The sequence below is a fragment of the Lonchura striata genome, chromosome 1A (assembly GCF_050655825.1).
Source record: "Lonchura striata isolate lonStrDom1 chromosome 1A, ASM5065582v1, whole genome shotgun sequence".
NCBI classification, from domain to species: Eukaryota; Metazoa; Chordata; class Aves; order Passeriformes; family Estrildidae; genus Lonchura; species Lonchura striata.
Window position 1 is genome coordinate 11,771,540 of NC_140741.1, and position 20,296 is coordinate 11,791,835.

At 37.1% G+C, this 20,296-nt stretch overlaps 1 protein-coding gene across 1 annotated transcript in view; it reads left to right on the forward strand.

Moving 5' to 3' along the window:
• Positions 1 to 20,014, forward strand: part of PLCZ1 (phospholipase C zeta 1) — a 45,435-nt gene extending 25,421 nt beyond the window's left edge. Inside the window, exons 8-12 of the mRNA XM_021535201.4 lie at positions 389 to 505; positions 10,027 to 10,199; positions 13,050 to 13,182; positions 14,736 to 14,885; positions 18,235 to 20,014. Coding sequence (XP_021390876.4) covers positions 389 to 505; positions 10,027 to 10,199; positions 13,050 to 13,182; positions 14,736 to 14,885; positions 18,235 to 18,317 — 656 coding nt within the window. The 3' untranslated portion in view covers positions 18,318 to 20,014. The remainder of the gene's footprint in view (positions 1 to 388; positions 506 to 10,026; positions 10,200 to 13,049; positions 13,183 to 14,735; positions 14,886 to 18,234) is intronic.
• Positions 20,015 to 20,296: the final 282 nt, after the last annotated feature.

Genomic DNA, 20,296 nt, shown 5'->3' on the forward strand with positions numbered 1-20,296 from the left:
TTTGTGCAGTTTCCTGTTCTGTGTCTTAGTTTCCCATGAGAACACAGTGGGCTTTAGTAGAGAATTCATATGTTTACCCTGCAAAAAGATGAAGAAACAGAATATTCCCCTGAAGGAATGATTATTGGTTAATTAACTTCTTACAAAAGTCTGCACTGTATCCAGAAATACTGTCAGATCCAACTACACAGAGAATAGTAAGGTTTCAAAATAAGATTTTAGGTTTAGCTCAAAGTGGTCTGTATATTAATGTTAAAACAGAATATGTTGATAAAATATTGTGTAAAAAATTGCTGGATCAAATGACTACATTTTTATTATTTATTCAAATAGGACCTCTGTAATCACAAAGATTTTCTTACCAAGATTTTATCCTTCTGTTTATCAGCGAAAGAGTTTATTTCACATACTACGAGATTTATTACAAGAATTTACCCCAAGGGAACAAGAATGAGCTCTTCAAATTATAATCCTGTAGAGTTCTGGAATGTAGGGTGTCAAATGGGTATGTATCCTTGCAGAGACTATTGCATTCTAGGCTTTACAGATACACGAGTTTCTTGCTTCCTATAATATTTTGGTGTTATATAGGTTGTATATTTTCCCCCGGTGGCATTATTTTAAATTTTTGTTATATAAAATTCTCCTTCAACCCACATCTCCCATCAGTTTTTCATCCCTAGTAATTGTAAATATCACTTTGTGTTGAATAGCTGTCTTTTATCCCAGATATTCAATCTATTATATTTTATTAATTTCTTTTAACTACCTTTTGAACTGGATAATAAGAAAAAACACTAATAACAATTCAGCATTTTAAGGCTTCCATTACTCACCAATGGAAGTTTCTTCTGGAGGGTCTGTGGTTCTCTGTGACTTGAGTGGCACAGGTGCAGGAGATGTGAGCACAACAATTGACAGTAGTGCCAAAAATTCCCAGAACAGGATATGCTACACAAGGAAACTCTCAAACTTATTCCTGGTCAGCACCACCCCCAGGTACAGCTGGGAGCTGCTGGGAGCCTCCAGTCTTTATATAGATGCAACATACATTTAGCATCTTAATTCCCAGTGCAAAACATATTCGTTTCCTGAGCAACAAAATAATGATTGCTTCTGCTTCTCTTCATCAAAACTTATTACTTTGAATTTGTTAAAAATAAGCATGGCATGACTTCTGTACCCAGCAGGCTTTGAAAAACCTCTTACCTGTAAGCATTTTGTCCTTTCTAATGGTCTGGTCTTAGAGAGAATTTTACCTTCAGCTGTTTGTTCTTCAGTTTGAAAGATTCTCATTACAGAATATTTTTCTGTGTCTGCCTGCTACACTTTCTTGAACCCTAGGTAAAGTAGAGCAGAATAGTCAGGTTTTTTTTTTTTTGGTTTTTTTTTTTTTTTTTTTTTTTTTTGGTTTTTTTTTTTTTTTTTTTTTGTACCCACAAATATATTCTGTCTTTGAGTCTTGGCCAAGGCCACCTGAGGGAAGCTGTGGGGTGAGCAGGGCACTTTGCCGTAGGCTCCTGGTTTTCAGGAGAAAGGTTTGGATTCACCTTGTTATGTTAAAATACACACTCATCCAAGGACAGGCACAGATGTCACCCTGCCTGGAGCTTATGTCACCCTTGTTCCAGGCTTCCTTTTCCACTTATTTTGTCAGCTCCCCATATATCTTCTGTGACAAGTTACTTTTTCAATCCTGACTGTTATATTGGGGTAGAGTTTTACATAACTACACAAGGAGTACAAAAATTACTACTTAGTGTAAATTTTACTTATTTCTGTGTCCTTAAAAATGCTTATTTGCAGTACTGATTTGGACTTGGGATGGACTATCCAAGTATCTTCTCATTACCACCACACTGTGTGAAATTGGTTTGATTCTGTTCTGTCCTTGTGGTTCATCCATACTTAGTGTGATGTCTGCATTATTTACCTGGAGTGCTGCACTCTCTGTATGCTATCATTGCTATCTGCACTCTATATTGCCATTAAAAACTAGTAAGTTTGTTTCATGCTTAGAGGAAACACTAGCCAGAGGTCCTTAATTTAAAATTGAATTAATCTCCCAGTTTTATAATAATGCAATTTACTAGTTTTCTTTCTAGCCTGTAAATCTCCACACTTATCTCTGCAAAGAATATACATTGGTTAGATCACAGTCAGGGCTGAAGTCTTTCAAAGTTACTACACTGATTGTTTACTCAGAGTATAATTTAATGAGAAGTCATTATAAATATTAGTATGCAAAACATATGACTTTTGGTGCATAGGGGGTTTGGGCCCCTTCCTGGAAGAATTAAAAATATGCAGGAAGTGGTTAGATCTGCCCTCTTGGTCACTTCATTTGCATCTTCACTTAAAAACCCCTCCATTTTTCACATGGGAATAGGCTGATTAAAAACAATTCTCCACATATATTATTTCCAAGCTATGTTGGATCTATTCTTAATTCCCTAATCTGCTTCATATAACTGTTTGGCAGAACTATAGCTGCTCTTCACAGTGCAGCTCCCAAGTGAATGTATCACAGTGAATCTCCTGCTGATATCCTTCCACTGATTTAACACAGAATTTTGATTTTTTATGTCTGTCCCATGTCTCTATAATTCACACACTTTTTGTGAGTACTTTACACACCCTGCCTTTGTACTTTACATCCCAATGCACAGAAGTGATCCTCCCAGATCCCTTCTACCACTGCCCTAAAACTCCTCAAAGGACTCTCAGGTTGCTCCCATGCCACCTATTCCCTTTCTTACCTCCCTTCTCCTCCCCACACCTGCAAGCTTGCCTTCATAACTTTTTTTCTGGCCGGGCAAAGAAAATATATTAGGTTTTGTTCAAACCTACATATAATACTGCCTGCCAGGCCTCTGCATCTTGTAATTATGAGAATTGAGTTATTCCTTCACTTCCCTTTAGTGATCGACCCAAAACAGTCTCTCTCCTGTACCTTGCCAACAATTTTCTCTAAATTGCTTGGAACATATTAACTTGGAGCAGGCTGGCACTCAGCTAAAGCAGGATGAAACGGTCCAACAGGCTCAAGATTTGTTGGGGCTGAGGACTAGACATGTAATTGTGTAAACCTAATTTCCAGAGGAAGGCAAGTTAAAAAACCTCACTGAAAAGTACAGTTTCCACAAAATAGCTTTTGGATATTGCTGTACACCCCCTGTCCATTCTCTGAAAATGGAGACTCATAAGAACAGGAGGTTTTGTGAAAAAAAAAAAAACAACCACTTTTCATAGTCTGTGAAAATTAGTATGCCTTCTGCATACAGCTGCAGTGAGGCACTGGAAAGAACTGGTTTGGTGTATCCATGTTTTCTTTTTCATTAGTTAATAAAATGAAGTTAAAAGATTTATGCAGGGAAAGAAAAGTCAGGACAGTTTTTTTAAAGTAAACTGATATCAGTTGTTTTATATCAACCAAGAAAACCAACAAAAAATCTGAAACAAAAGAGAGCCTCAGTGAAAAAAAAAAACACAAAAACTTAAATATCCTTTTGAATATGGCATTTCCATGCAGTAGGAAACGTTACACATGTATCAAAGCACTCTACAGGAATGACCAGGACATGTCATAAGTTACAGGAGAAAGCCACGGTGTGGCAAGTACAGGATTTTGTTTCAGAAGATCCCATATGTGCTTTTTGGAGTGTGCATAAAATTTATATGCTGCTGTGAAATTTGCACTAGGAAGATGGGCTTTTTTCTTACTGTAGATTTTGGTTTTGCCTGTGACACTGAAATGCAGCTTGGCAATTTTGTCCCATCTATTTTGTGGCTCAATATTGTGTGCAATAATATGCCAAAATATGGTAAAAAATAATGCATGAAAAGAGGAGTGATAAAGAGCTCTCTAACTAGTTCTGATTTTAACCTCTGAAGGAACCAAGGGAAAAGAAACCAACTAATTTTGGTATGCCTCACCTGTGCAAATCAAAACGGCTCAAATCTTGGGTTCTGTGTCAGTAACTATATTATTGCTGTCTTCTACTGGCTTTAATTGCCCAAAATTTTCTCCTTGGGAAGTCTAAACTAGAGGAATATAATTTTTTTTAATGTTGTCCCTTGAACTTCACTGATTTGATCCTCACTAAGAGTGAAGTGGAACAGCTTACTCCTGTGTAGACATCTACAAGATATGTGGGACAATATGACTCTACATAAGAAGCTCCCCAAATGCACTCAGCTTTCCTTTGGAATGGTTCCAAAGGCTGGGAGTTGTTTAGAATGAAGGTTTCATGTTTCTTCTGCAGAAATGTTCCTACTGCCAGCTTTATGAAAAACCTCTTGGGCTACTCTGTAGCCTACTTCTTTTTAGGCAGTTTTTGGTGTGTGTAATAGATAACACACCAATGTCACTTAAAAGCAAAAAACATTGAAATTCCATTTTATCAGTCTTTCCAGCTGTCTTCACTGCAGACAACCAATAGAATAGTAAATCATTTATGTGAAGGCTAATAAATTTTAAAAGAAGATGGGAAAATTTTTTGCAGGAACACAATTGTTTCTGAGGTCCTTGCAGATCTTGTTCTAAAACCTGTCAGTGACTCAGACTAAAACAGCAAAGCAAGTTGATAATATTCACTGTTCTGCCAAGAATCAAAAGTTAATTTTTTAAAAATTATTTTGGAAAATTTTCAGGTGTAAAATTGGTCAAATGACAATCAAAATATGCTTAGACCTACACCAAAGTGTAACTTTCAAATTAACACATTAATTAGATAGCAAAAATCAATTTAGATTTTTAGATCTGATAATTTATCAGAAGTGCTTCAGGTACTTTTCCCATGAGAACCTCACAAGAGAGGATCCCTACTTAAGCCCTTTGCAGATATACTTGGACAATGGATGACTTTTAATCACCTGACATCTTTTTTCCAGTAGAACCACTTGTAATTAAGTAGGAACAATGTCAGCAATTATGAACTGTATGACTGAATTCCTCACATTTCTAATGACAGTATCTTTGGAGCCACAGTATTAAATTGGCCCAAAGACAATACAAAAAAAGACATTCTAAGCATGTTATGTCACACAGTTTTGCATTTACTCAGTTCTCAGAAGAACAATCCCCCTTCCTCCCTCACATTTTAAGTCATTCATAAATCAAGTTTCTGTAGAATAAAACAACCATTTCAAAATGTGTAGGTGAAAAATAAAGCCAGACTTTATCATTAAGCTTAATAAAATTTTGAGTCTGTTAAGGGAGGGTAAAAGTAGTTTACTGATTTTTTTTTTTTGCCAGGAAGAGAGGTGAGCCTTTGTGTGCCAAAATTTATACTGTCCATAGAAGCTTGCTTTGTGTTGTAAGGGAACCAATCATTGTATACTTTTTTTTTTTTTTTTTATGGTAGGAAAATTTTTTTTGTTTGGTTGCGTAGACCAAAGTCCTTGTTCATAAAGTTTGTGTGGGGTCTCACCTATTCACAGGTTTACCCTGTTTCACTTTGAAGCCCTTCCCCCTTGTCCTGTCATGCCCTTGTAAATAGTCTCGTTCCATCTCTCTTGGACTTCTGAGCTATTTCCGTAAATTTGGGCAGTGATGGATTGAGTGCAGCTGTGACCTGCATGTGAGAAGAAAGCCTAGACAGTCCATGCCCAGCCTAGAGTGCTGATGTGGAATGAAAGCAGTGTCCCCACATCCAAGCACATTGATCATCTCATAACCAATGGCAGCATTCCAGACCTTTAGGATATGGGCCTGTTTTCAATAGTATTTCCCAGCCTGTGTGGAATTCAGTTCAGATTTTGAATATCTAAAGCATAGATTTTTGTTGCATTCATTGAGAGTGGCCCACTTGAAGAACACAGACAATTGGAAAGAGCTGAGAGGAAGGCAACAAGGCTGATAAAAGTGTGATCTATTATATCTCTTCAGATTCAAATGAGTGAGGTGAATAATGGAGATAGGAACATTGGCACTGAGTGCTTTTGCATATGATATTTTTTAAATGGCATAAAATTCATACATTTTGAGATGCATTTTTAAATACCATATAATGCAATTAGGTAACTCATCTTAAGAAAGCCTGGTGACAAATGTGTCCTTATCCATTTTAAAATCTTCCCATTTGAATGCAAAAATACATTAAACCTTATGGTTGTAATATAGGCTAATAGAACCAGGAAGCTAAGAACAAAAATTTTTAAAAATTACAATTTAAAAGTCCCCTAGGAATATTAATAAGAGGCAGGATAGCAGACAAAAGATGTGCAGTTTTCCTCAGCCGCCCTCAAATCATAGTCACGGTGCTCAATTTGGTTTTAAAAAGCTTTTGGTTTTAGTCTATAAATCAATTATATCTTGAATGGTGATGCTTATGGAAGGTGCTGTATATGAATATTTAGCATGTCTTTAGTTCTGCAATTAGTGGTGGGGCTGACTTCAGTTAACTGCTTGTGATACAGAGATTTGGGGTCAAAAATAGTATTCCTTTATGTATTATGGAATGGCTCATCTTTTTTGGAGCTAGGCTATTTCCTACCTTCCATTTACTATATGAAGTTCTTTATCTGAGGCCTACTGGGACAGCCATAGCAGCTTTGGTGTTTTGCAAGATGATTTGGGTATGAAATACTCTGATCTGAAGGGGATTTAGCCTCATGGTTCTAGGAATACTCTAAATCCTTTTCAGGTGAAGGAGTCACACTGAGTGATTCCTTTGCTCAGGTTCTTCCCCAAGCCCAGGGTTTGCTGTGCTGCTTTGATTTTGAGTCAATATTAAAAGATTTCTGGTGCTTAGAAAAAGGACTGAGGAGAAAGTTTAATGTACACAGTATTAAACTTCAGATGCCTTTACTTTCCCATGAAAACCATACATTAAGATGTACTGCTCAGATGGTTTCACTGCAAGCTCATTTAGGCTTCTTTCCAAAAGAAACTGTCAGTTTAAATCTCTCTTCATACATGCATTAAATTTATACTGTTTCATAAAACAACAGTACAAAGGATGTTATTGACAGTTCTGCTCTTGAATTCAGCAAAGCTAAAATGAAACGCTGGGTAGAAATTCAGGGTTGTTTGCAGAAAGATGTTGCTCAGCCCATGCTGCTAGGCATAGCTTTTAGTTTATGATCCTTGCCATTTCTCAAGAAGTGTTAGGGCTATAACTGCACCTGATTAAAAAGAAAAACTGTGCATCCATGCACCATAAAGCAGTGCCCTGGGAGGCTCCAAGCAGCTATGAACCCTGCAAACAGTTTTAGTAGAGGTTTGCATCTCAGAGAATATGACACAAAACCTCACATTTGCTTAATCACATTAAAACCTGCAATACAAAGAAACCAGCAGGTAAGTTAAAATTACTGTTCCATATGCTTTTTAACTTGTTCTAAGGTCAAATTAAATTAAGTGAAAGCAGAGTGCTGATGTTTGAAGATATGAACCCTTCATACTGTTGAAAAGTGATTTTTCTAATATGATAAAATATAAAGTATTCTGATTTGCTTGTTTCTGTTGTTACATCAGATTTTCCTGCTTAGTCACTTAGAAAGCTTGGTAAATTTAGCTGTAGTCTCATTATGTGCAATCTTATAATTTGGTTCATCATGTGGAAGCTGCTATTTGAGGCTGGCTGTTCAATGTGCCTAATTTCAGTTGCACTTTTAAACCCACGTATTCAGAAACTGTTGTCCAGGAATTACCTGAGGATGGAGAGATCCTGCTTTATCTGTGGCTTAGACTTCCGGGGGCCTCAGGGCTGCAGCTCTTGTAGCATCTTCTGCACAGCTTGATTGAGTGTATTAAAATATGACAAACATCATATAGCAGCAAATTTGGGGTTGTTTCTAGATGATGTGCAGAGTCATAAAAAGCCAATTGTGAACCACTGGCAAAACCATACCAAGAAAATATTTACCCTGTTTAAAAAAGGCAATGGTGTGCAAAGGGCAGTAAGAACACTCTGAAGTTTGATTTCTGTTGTTAAAGGTAAAACAGATTTCCTGGGCATATGAATATAAAATCATGTTTATATCTACATTAACACTTAGTTCAAATCAGGAGTGCATGTTGCATTTTGCTGTTTCGGGGCTTTTTTTGTTTGTTTGGGGCTTTTCTAGACAAGGTTTTCAGTTGTTCCTACCTTGCTGCATGTTGGTTCATGATGCAGAGTAAGCTTAGCTAGCACAGATGGGATTCCTGTCAGATTAAATAGATGATGCACTCTGGGAGCACTTCATGTATTCTACCTGTTAATTGGTTTTGAGACTAGGAAACCAGGCTTGAACTCTTCAGAAGTAACCCTACCAAAAACATGTGTAGTGCAAATATCAGGTCAATTGTACCAGCTGCTTCATTCCTATTTGTGTTATTTGCTACAGAATGTTTTGAAAGGATCACCAAAGCAGTGAAGGAACAAATAATTTTTGCAGTGAAAACAATTTCGTGTGTTTTCCACTTGCGATAAGGATTTGTGCATTATGTCAAATGTTCATTCAATACATTCATATTATCTCATAAGAACAGGTAATAATGTCCTCTCCATGAATTATTATGAGGAGTCACTTGAACTGCTTAAAGTCTTCTTTTTTCATTCCTACCAACCCACCGTTTTAAGCAAATGTCTTTTTATCATTCTCTGTTTAACACATGTCACAGGTTCATAATGCCATAATTCAATGCTGATTTGACATCTGTGTTTTCTATTTTGAACGTGACAGGAAGCTCTGAATACTGGAATAGGGGAAAATTTCATTAAGCAAGTCTATTTTCCATGTTGTCTTTATCTCATGAATTACAATATCCTGTTGATGAGAAATGTGATATTTTATCATTGGTGCTGCAGCGAACCAAAAATCTTTTGAACTGCCAAGGAAAGGAAAATCTGTCAGGCGTATTCTTACAATAATCACCACTGCTGGAGGATAAAACTCCAAGAGAATGTGTGCTTACATAAATTTAAGAACACTTTTAGAATTGCTTCTAGTTCTATAAACTTATCTTGCATTTTCACTGGGTATTCTAAATGTAAACGAAAGCTTCTTAATCTTCTGGGTGAGATATTTTTGTGATGAATTCTACACCATAACTAAAGTTAGATACAATACTCTAGTTTTGACTTCTGCACCAGAATTGTGTGAGCAGGTTTGGAGTTGGCAGGGTTTTGCCGCTGTAAAGAACCTAGGATGAGAATTCATTTCTTATGGAGAAAAAGGACCTCTTATTTCATATTCTCCAAGGTCTAATTTAGAAAGAAAAGTGAAGACAGATATAGCTAGATAAAAATATCTATAGGGTAATTCTTAAAATGGTGTGCAGTTCTGAATAGTGCACTGCTTTTGTGCACAAATAATTAATTATTGAGTATGGGCATTTTTGAAGGAATTTTGAATGAGTTAGAGATGGGATTTCTGACTTGTTTTTGATGATGTGATTTATTCATGTAGGTAGGTAGGGTGAGTTTAGCTTACATCTTTACTGCATGGTTTAGAAGGTCACAAGGCTCCTAGTTATAAGACCTTTTAAGGATTTATTGATTAATAAAACACTGTTAATAAGTATATTTATGGTTTTGACCTAATCCTTAAATATTTCATCTTATGGACTCATGTTACAGTGTAAACTGTAAGCTTTCTTAGCCAATCATGTTATGACAGTTATAAACTTACAGTATTGCATTCTAAACACCTTGTTTACCTTTGCAACCACTTTTGTTTTTTCTATATCTTAAACTTTAAAACTCTAAAATTTCTCCTTAACTTAATGTGTCTCTGCTTTAAGCTATAAATCCCCATTCTCAGTTCTAGCAGCTAAGTTTGAAAACTTATTCCAAGGTCTCAAATTAAATCTTGTGTTTAATTCTAAGCTTTAGCTTAGAGCCCCAAAGTTCTTAGGGTTCCTTACAGTTCAGATTCCAACAATCAAGTATCACTTATTTAAGGGAAATAACAAAATCTTACATATGATTTGAGAGATATAGATACCTTAAACTCACTTGCTTTTTAAAAAATATTTGTTTTATAAAATGTTATCAAACCTAATTCACTAAAATCAATATTGATCTAATTTTACAGTGGCCTTAAACTTCCAAACACCAGGCACACAAATGGAATTGCAAGATGGAAAATTCCTGGACAACGGTGGTTGTGGCTATGTGCTGAAACCTGCATTCTTGAGGGATCGCAATACCACGTTTACACCCCGAAATGTGGGAGCATACAGCAAACCAATGTCTCTGTCAATAAGGGTAAGATTACTGAAGTGTTGCTTTGTTCCATAAAAATGGGAAAACAAAGGCTATGGAGTTCATATATATATATTTTTTTTTCTATTTTATTCCCATTCCTATGTGTTGGGAATGGATGTTTTCAGCAAGAAAGGTAAAACTCTCATATAGTATCAACTGCTGCTTGGGTGCTTTCCAATCTGCAGTTCACTTATGTTTGCTAAAAATATGTAAGAGTTCAGAGCCTCTAAGAGTCTGTAAAAATACATGATTTTTCATGAAGCTGTATAAAGAAATATGAATAATGGAGCTGACAAATAGATCAGTTAATTGTGCGTGTGGAAACTGAATTGAAAACACAGAAATCAAATGTGCACTTTGGGTGTTATTTCTTTCAATATCAATAATATCACGTGTACTATTATAATGCTAATTGACATATGGAAATTTTTAAAGATAAGATAGGAAGCTTTATGCTTCTTTTAAGTCTCATTATCTTCCTATGCATAAATTAAAGACAATTTATAATCCTAAAATGGTATAAATAAGTATGAAAGAAGGGATGAATTAATAAGTCTTTGAATTATTTCTACTTCTCCCAAATTATAATGTGATTTACATCCCAAAATACTAGAAATACATGTCATTTACAAATAAATGGTTAGAAAAGCCCTTTTTTTTTGATCAAGTGGATTTGTTATAATTGTTCACTAATTAGGAAACTCCCTTTTCCCAATGAAAAAGTAATATTTCTGATTACACAGAATACCACTGGCATAAATGCCATTTAATTAGCATATAATTAGTGTGTAATTGCTATTTTGTTTCTTTCAGAGTAATAAATAGTGGAGATAAAACAATAGTTAGTGACAATTATAAAATACTTACATAATGCACACACCTAATGAAGAACATTTTAGTGTCCTGACAGTGAGCATACCAATTGTGAAAAGACATTGCTAGATAACTTCAGGCAGCCAGGCAAATACATCACTTATTTTAGCCCGAATTTGTATGAAGCTGGAATTAAGATGAGGAGAAACTCTGAATTGTAATGCAGGAGACAGACAAAATCATTGTCAGTGCAAAGGAAGTGTCTGAGTTTGAAGGAACTGGAGAAGAGAAAGGTAGTGTTTTAGGCTGAGGACTTTAGACTCAGACTACAGGCTGGTAGAGGAGCAATGGCATCCCACAGGCTGAGGGACTGAAGGGCACAGAGAGCCCCATTCATAGTCAGCAGTAAAAACCAGGAAATGGTGGTTGCAGACAAAAGGAATTGGGAGCAGGAGTCAAAGGAAAATCAGTTTCTGCTGGAAAAGTTACTAACTGGATGAACGGAGAAATGACTTAGTAGAAAGCAAAGATATAAAACATCTAGGGGCCAAATCTCTCAGAATGAATGAATGAAGAACAGAGAAGTCACATAGGTCCTGATTTTACTGAATTCATTATCCTCCCCCTGATGTGCCACAATTCCCATCAATAAGAGGCATAGACCTTTTGAAACACAAATAGAGATATTCAAGGTGCTTCATAAAGAGTCTTATCAGCCTAACAATTTTTACACCTCTCTGCATCACCTTTGGATCTCAAAAATGGATTGGATTCATGGATTTGGGTCATTGTGTTCTTAAAAGAACTTACTCTTTTCCCATCCCAGGGGAGACTTAGACTGGGTTTAGCAATGGGTCATGCAGATCTTGGCAAAGGCATTCAGGACATGGCAAGGAATCTCCCAGGTTCTCAGTGGGCAACCCAGCAGGGATTGAAAAGCTTTCTGGTGAAGGCAGTAGCTATTCCCTAGGAGGAAAGGGCATCAGTGTTTGCCAAGCCACTGCTCTTTAGTATTTCAGGCTAGAAGGTCTCTTGGAGCAAGGTGTTGCAGAAAATACTGAAGCAAAATGTGGAATTTGTGGCTTTTGATTTTTTTGGGTGGTTGACAGGGGAATAAGAATCTCTTATGATGCTTAGTCCTGAGACCAGGATCAGGGGTCATATCTTGAACCTGTGTTTTCAGCATGTATAGCTCTCTCAAACATTTCATACACTGATTTCTAAAAAGCTGATTATTGCACAGATGTTTACTCTTTCCTAGGTGTCCTGAAATATAGATAGAAAGCAGACAAAGTTTTGACTTTCATAAGACCTTTGTTAGGCTGGGTGCCAGGTTACAGGGCAGTCTGAGACAAAATTTCCAGGTAGCTAACTAAATGAAGGAGAAAAACATCAGGAAGCTCACTAAATGAGGAGTTTTTGTATTACTGTGTAAGAGATGAGGCACAGGTGAGGCAGTCTGCTACATACCTTGTAGCACAATGCTGATGTCACAGTGGGTCTTGATGCTGATCCATTCCCCACAGATTGGAAATCATCAGCTTGATAGTAGAAAATGTAAAAATCACTGTGGACTGATTCCTCAAACATTATTATTTTGCATGGTAACAAAATAGAATTTTTTTGTGCAGCTATTGAGTAAAAAACCCTGAAAATTCTTGTTTAAAACATGGTATTAGTTATATATATATATATTTATAAAGAGGGTGGTGAAACACTGCCATAGGTAGCCCAGAGAGTTTGTATGTGTCCCATCCCTATAACTATTCAAGGTCATTTTGGACTGGGCTTGGAGTAATCTCTAATTAAAAATGTTCCTAAACCACAATATTTATAAAAAATTATGAAAAAATTAAATTAGATGGGAAGCACCATATTCTTGATTCTATTGCATTTAATATGTCTTTAATACACCCTTTTATGGCTGGTATATACTTAAAGTAATTTCTTATGAAATTTATTTCTATTATGGCTACTATATGGCTGTGATGAATAGGTCATTCTTACAATTATTTCAATATGACTTTAATTTTCCAGCTCATCAGTGGCCATCAGTTACCACCCAGTGCCATGTCAAAGACCAACAAAGCTGATCCCTTGGTGCAGATAGAAATCTATGGTGTGCCAGAGGATCAAGCAAGAAAGAAATCTAGTGTTGTAAAAAGCAATGGTGAGCATCAGTCTGATTCTCTTAGCTGTGAAAAAAGCAAAACAACCTTTTATAAGGAATCATCAGCTCTGCACCTCAAGGAGTTGTTATAGAAAATGCAATTTTTTCTCTCTAGACTAGGATCTCCTGGCACAAAATCTGTAGCAGAAGTTCATGCTGTGTGACATTTTTCTAGACTGGCAGGTTAAGGAAGCACAAACTCCTAGCTGGGAGCACTGTCTCTTTCTAAAGGAAGATGGAAGTTTTCTTGCACACTGCTGTGACTTATCCTGGACAGCAGCTCAGCTCCACAGAGCTGCTTGCCTACTCTTCCCTATCTGGATGGGAAGAGGGCTGGAAGGGCCAAAATGAGAAAATCCATGGGTTTAGAAGACAGTTTAATAGGTAAAGCAAAAGTTGCACACACAAGCAAAGCAAAATAAGGAATTCGCTCACCACTTCCCATAAGCAGGCAGGGGTAGAGACATTCCCAGGGAAACAAGGCTTCTTTATGGAGCTTTGTGGTTACTTGGGAAGACAGACACTGTAATCCTGAATGCCCTCCCTGACTCCTTTCCCCCAGCTGTGAGCATGCCACCATTGCTCAGGAACATCCCTTTGGTCAGCTGGGGTCAGCTGTCCCACTTGTGTCTCTTCCCAACTTCCTGGGTACCCCCAGCCCCCTCACTGGGATAGGGAGGCTGCTTTGCAGAGTGAGAAAGACAAAAATCTCAACACTGTGTAAGCCCTGTTCAGCAACAGCTCAAACACTGGTGTGTAATCAGCATTGTTTGGGTCAAAAATCCAAAATGCAGCACCATAGGGGTTGATATGAAGAAAATTAATCCTATCCCAGCCTAAACCAATACACAAATTGGTAAATTTAGACTGTTTTTCTTAAGCAATTGCTGTAACTTCCCCACTTGTCTCATTTAAAGTTTCTAGTAGGAGTAATCCCTTAATTGCTTGACAGGTGAAGCGTGTACTCTTTGTAGCTGTCTTTGAGCACTCCCTTATCTTTATAATGTAGATCTTCTTGATGTCTCAGACTACAAGTTCCCTGTGATCTCCCTTTTTCTGTACCTCTGCTTTCTATTCTTCCTTTTCTTTTTTTTTTAGATGGCTGCTGTTTTAAATTAGCCCCTGAATTTTTTTTCTCTTTATGAACATTGCTAAAGACAAAGTAACCCCTTCTGTTCCACATTCTTTTTTCTATTTCTAGTCAAGTGCGTGTTTTACTACCCGAATTTATTTATTTCCAACACTGTGAAAGGAGAAACTTTGGCAAAAGAATGAAACTGGTATGGCTATAGGAAAATGTAGGTTGAGCAGACGTTTTTAACCTGGCTATCCTTGGCCCATTTTGCTCTCTTTTAAGGGATGACACAAACTGTCTTAGGCTTTTGCACCACTACAGTCAGTGGGAGTATCATTATTCCTTTAAATGGGCACAGATATCTAGGGAAAAAGAATCTCTTTACCAGTTCAGACTAGTGATAGCAGGTGCAGTAATTCAGTTATTGAGAAGAAAAAAAAATTGCATTTTAATCCTGTTTCTCTTCTCTTTTCATTAGCTTTGTGCCCTAAATGGAACGAAACCTTCTCTTTCAACATCCAAGTTCCAGAGCTGGCAATGATACGCTTCTGTGTGGAGGATGAGGTGTCTCTGGTCAGCAATGAATTTCTTGGCCAATACACTTTACCTGTGATGAGCCTGAATACAGGTAACACTTTTATGTGAACCACCTATAACAGCTCAAAAAATCTGCAGCATTCCAGGCTTTTATTGTTGCTGTACCATTGAGAGAGTACAGCCTCATGTCTGTTTTCTAGACGGTGATTGTGTAACTACATGAATACATGGCACTCTCTGTTTTTTGAAATAATTGTATTCTCTGAATGCAAATCCATGATGTTGAAATCAAAGCAATATTAATGACAGGTGATTATTCCCACTGCAGTATTCTAGATGGAAACTGCTCAGGTGGTATTTTAATTCATAGCAAGAAGTGAAACTAGTCAGAACTGCTACAAAGGCAACAGTTTTGTGCACTTCCTACTCAGAGAAGTTCAAAACCCAATAACAAATAAAAATAATAAAAAAAAACCAAACCAAAACTCACTCAGGTGACCTATCTGCAACTTTTCAGAGTGGAGAGGAATGGTTATAAATTAGATTAAATATGGCATTTTTCTTGCTGGAGTTTCTTTTGTTAAGCCAGTAGAGTTCCTGGAACCTTTGTAATGAATAGGCTGCACATAAAGAGCAGACACAGAAGTCAATAGGCCAAGGAGAAAGGCTTATGTAAAATGGCTGTTTACTACACTGGCTTTCCAAAGCTATTTTTGACAAAACAAAAAGCTTTTATTAGTGAATAAAGATGGGAAGGCAAAACATTAGAGCTGGCAACAGGCACTGCGCTATTTTATTAAGCTTAACAGGATTTTAAATGGCTTTTCTTTCCCCTCGTGTTTGGAAGTCATAAAGCTGCTTGTGATTCTTAGTTGAGGTTGAGGAGTTATACAAGAACAAAGACATTACTCTTAGAGCTCAGTTGTTTTTCTACAACATAAATTTTTACACTGATAACCTTTTACTTTCCTTTTATTTGTATACTTCTGGATAATGAAAGAAAACTCAACCCACCAACTCATAATGTCTGAGACAAATTCAAATACCAGGCACTGCTGCTTACAAATGCTTGTAAAATTATTAATTGAAGCTTTTTAGATACAAATTTTCAGCATGGCTTAATGTCTCTATAGGATTAATTTTGGTCATAAATGAGGGATTCATATTTTGGAAAAGTAAGAGCAGGAAATTTTTGAGGAAATATTTTCAGTGGAGTAATTCAAAATGCTAGTTCAGTGGAGTAATTCAAAATGAGTTTAGGTACAAAAACTATAATTGATGCCAAACAAATTGCCCCAATCCCCACTTAACACAACATTAAAAAAAAGTAATTTGCCATCAGGATATCCAGCATTATTGCAAGTATTTATTGCAATGCTTACCATTGAGTCCTCTGAAACCAGGTCTGGAACAATGGTTTTGCTTTAGGTACCCAGGCTCTCTAAACAGTGAAATGGAAAATGTTCTTGCAGAGGGAGTCACAAAAAGGAGAAGACAAGGGAAGAATTGCCTAAAATGCTGAAGGGTGAGCTAGGATTTCAGTCTTAGTCTTCAGCATTCCAATTGCTTTAATCTGTGCTACAGGACTGTCTCTCAGTCCCTAGGATATGTACCCCTGAGGTGCCCCTGAGGGCAAGTTGCTTCCAAAAACTGAGCAGTGCTTACATGTTATTATTTTCTTTGTCACGCAGTGGGAAAAAGTTGTGCCATTTCCTCCCTCGTCTGCATTTTCTCTCGAAAGGATTCAAATCTATATCCACACTGCCTTCCTTTTCCCAGCAGCAGACTCCCAACTACTTGTAGACTCCACTGGGGAGGAATGCTTACTGCCCAGCTGTAGCAGAATTTGATTTTCCATGTAGTGATTATGTAGCTATACTCGGAGGGGCTGAAATTGAGCAAAATTCTCTACCATTAAAGGCAAATAGGAGGGGGATCCTCTGTTACAGTCCCTGTGCCAATGAATCTGCCATGGAGAATACTAATACAGGACAGGAACTCAATTACTACCTCTATTATCATGGGATCCATAAGTAGTTAATTATTTAATGCAAATTGGAGCAATTTCAATTAAAAAAAAAAGTTTTACTTTTCTCAAGATACTTTGTAGAATATTCTGTAGGTAGGGGCTAGAACACAAGTCTTCAGAAATTAATCTTAGTCCTTGGAGTCTATCTTTGGATAGGAAATCAACCAAGCCTTCCACATATTGTGTGCATGCCTTAAAAACTGATCTCAAATGTAAAGTGTCTGAAAACAGCTTTAATATCTGCTGCCCAGAATCTGAACCTTAAATATCAGAGGAACCTATGTGTAATATAACAGAAGAGGGGGAAATGGCCTCAAGCTGTGCCAGGAAAGGTTCTGCTGGACATCAGGGAGAATTTTGTCACTGTAAGGGTTGCCCAGCACTAGAAAGGGCTGCTCAGAGAGGAGGTGGAATCACCATCCCTGAAGATGTTCAAGAAACAACTGGACATGGCACTTAGTGCCACACTTGGGTTCACAAGATGGTGATCAGTCAAGGCTGGACTTGATGATCTTAGAGGCCTTTTCAAACCTAAACAATTTTATGATTCTGTATAAAAGAAGCAAGAAATTCCAAACCTAGGTAAATGTGAGCCCCAAACATTCCACAGGCATCCAGCTGGACCTAAAGAGGGATTTTGAAAACTTCCGTTTTGAAAACACAGATATTGATACAAAACAGAGACTTAAATAGCTGGAGTTATATATACATAGATAGAATACAGAATATTTTAAAATCAAGAGTGACATTGTTTAGTATTATGAAATAATGGACATTTAGTCATATAAAGCCATACAGGCTGGGGTTTTGAAGAAGAGATTGTTTTGTTTTCTGAGCAGGTAAGTGAATTATGTTTGAAGCTTCTCCAAATGTTTCAAGCAACCAGATGAACACATAGTTTCTAATGGCATGACTTATCTCTAATAAAGTGAATTACTCAAAAGAAATCAACTTCTTAAGATGCCATGGCAGAAGATGTTATACTTCACTTTTTTCTGCCTCAGCTGGACAGTGCATGGCTGCTACAACACCAATCTGTAGCTGCCATCAATGATGGCTGATTTCATTTGCTATCAGAACAATGCATGCAGCACCTAACCCTGGATGTTATATTGTAAGCTTTGCCCGTGTTTAAATATCACTAGGCTAGAAGTCTTCCATTTGAAAAAATACCACATCCTGAAAACCACGAGTTTTTTACTGTCACTAAAAATACCATAATTTACATATTATATATATATGAGAGAAATCAGCACAAATGGTGTTTAGGTCCTGTATTATTTCATTTTAAAGAGCTATTTACAGAATCATAAATAATGTCCTATTTGCATAGATGATCATAAACCCACCCCATTATAATATCTGTGCCTGTGGTTAATACACTAATAATGTTAAATCATTGTATTTCCAGGTTACCGTAACATCCCATTGATATCCAAAGATGGCATCAAGCTGGAATCTGCATCACTGTTTGCTCATGTCTGGTACTATTAGTGATGTTCTGCAGAAGAAATTGTTCTGGGGGATTGTCCCCTGCTTCAATAAAGTAGCATTTCTGGCTTTGCAGCAGCCCAGTGGCCTGATTCCCAGACTGACATATTCTCAAAGATTTTATGAAACCAGTGGGATTTTTATGGAAGGGGTATCCTGAATGAGGGCTACTGTCCTTGGCCCTGCTGCTATTTTTCTGAAGAAGACTGAGTTTGAGAAAACCTAAGGAGTTTTGAAATGCACAAGTGTTGGAAAATCCCAGCTCTACAGAGATGGGGTAACTGAGAGGTGTTTTAAAAGATTTTACTCCTTTATCAGTCTTGTAGAAGGGTGAGACATAAAAGATGTAAAACTCAACACCATTCCATCAGAAGCCACTCTATTTCCTGGTTACAATACCTTATAAATGTTTTTCAGCCTATTAGCTTTGCCAAACAATGCTGCTAACATTTCTAACACCAATCACCTGTTGTTTACTCCATGTGGTCCAGCTGCAATGCATCTTTCACTGTTCTAATTCTCAAAAATTCCTGGTGTTTTTGCAAGGCCATCTTTTGGAACTTGTTTCTAGTTCAATCTCTCTCTCAACAACGTCATCTCTATTCCATGGCCTTCCTAAGTCAGCACACCTTATCTCAGAGTTTGCATACAAATGTACAAGGCTGTGTGAGCTTTCAAAAATTTTGAGAATCCTTTACAAATCCATTTCTCACACACAAATCCATGGGACCTGATGAGATACATCCACAGGTCCTGAGTGAACTGGCCTAATCTGCTATCCATTGTATTTGAGAAGTCATGGCAGGCCAGGGAAGTTCCCACTGATTGAAAAAGGGGAAATGTAGACCACATTTGCCATCAAAAAGGAGGTGATTTTACCCTCCCACTCTGCTCTCAAGAGATTCCATCTGGAAAGTTGCATTCAGCTCTGGGGCCCCCAACACAAGAAAGGTGTTATCTTTGGGAGTGAGTCCAGAGCAGGGTGATGAAAATAATCAGAGGTGTGAAGCACCTCTGCTGTGAGCAAAGATTGAGAGAACTGGAGCTGTTCAGCCTAGAGAAGAAAAAGACTCCAGGGAGACCTTACTGAACCTTCCAGTAGAAGGACATGTAGTAATTGGACAAGGGTGGATGGTTTTAAACTGAAAGAAGGTAAGCTTAATTGAGTATGAGGAAGAAATTCTTTACTGTGAGGGTGGTGAGGCCCCGGCACAAGTTTCCAGAGAGGTTGTGGACTCCTCATCCTTGGAAGTGTCCAAGGCCAGTTGGATGGGGGTGTAAGCAGCCTACAAAGTGTTTCTGGTCATGACAGGGGGTTGTAATGAAATGATCTTTAGGATCCCTTCCAACCCAAGCCATTCTGTGATTATATTATTCTCTGATCATTTAGAAACAATTCATAAATACTGAATGGTTTTGGTTATTTTTAAAATTCAGTTAATGTCACTTGGAGCAAATTTCAATATTTGAAAAATATTGAAAAAACTAATATTGAGTGAGACTAATATTGAGTCCAATATATATGAGAGCTCATGCTAATTTTTAGGATATGAGGATGTGAAATTGACATTTTTATTTGTATTGAATAAAATTTGTTACCATTGTACCTTTTCAAGCAAACAGGAAAAATTGCCCTCACAATGTAACCTTTACATTTGTAAAAAGTGAGTTCTGATTGGGCTATTCCACTTTAGTGCCCACTGGAAAAAAAAAAAAAAAAACAACTTTTGAGAAAAAAAAAACAAACAGTATTTCTTAAAATCATAAGAAATAATATGCTAGTATTGGTACCTTTCCATAGCTTAGTCTTGAACCTCCTACTGCTAAAGTAAGATAAATACATGGGATGATTTGTAAAGAACCATATTCCTCATAGGAGCAGGGAACTCAGGAAGGAGGAAAGAGTATTCTGAGGAAAACTAGAGAATTTTAGAAAAAGCCAGGGCTGATTATGTGCGTGAAGATCTATGAGGACAACTTCT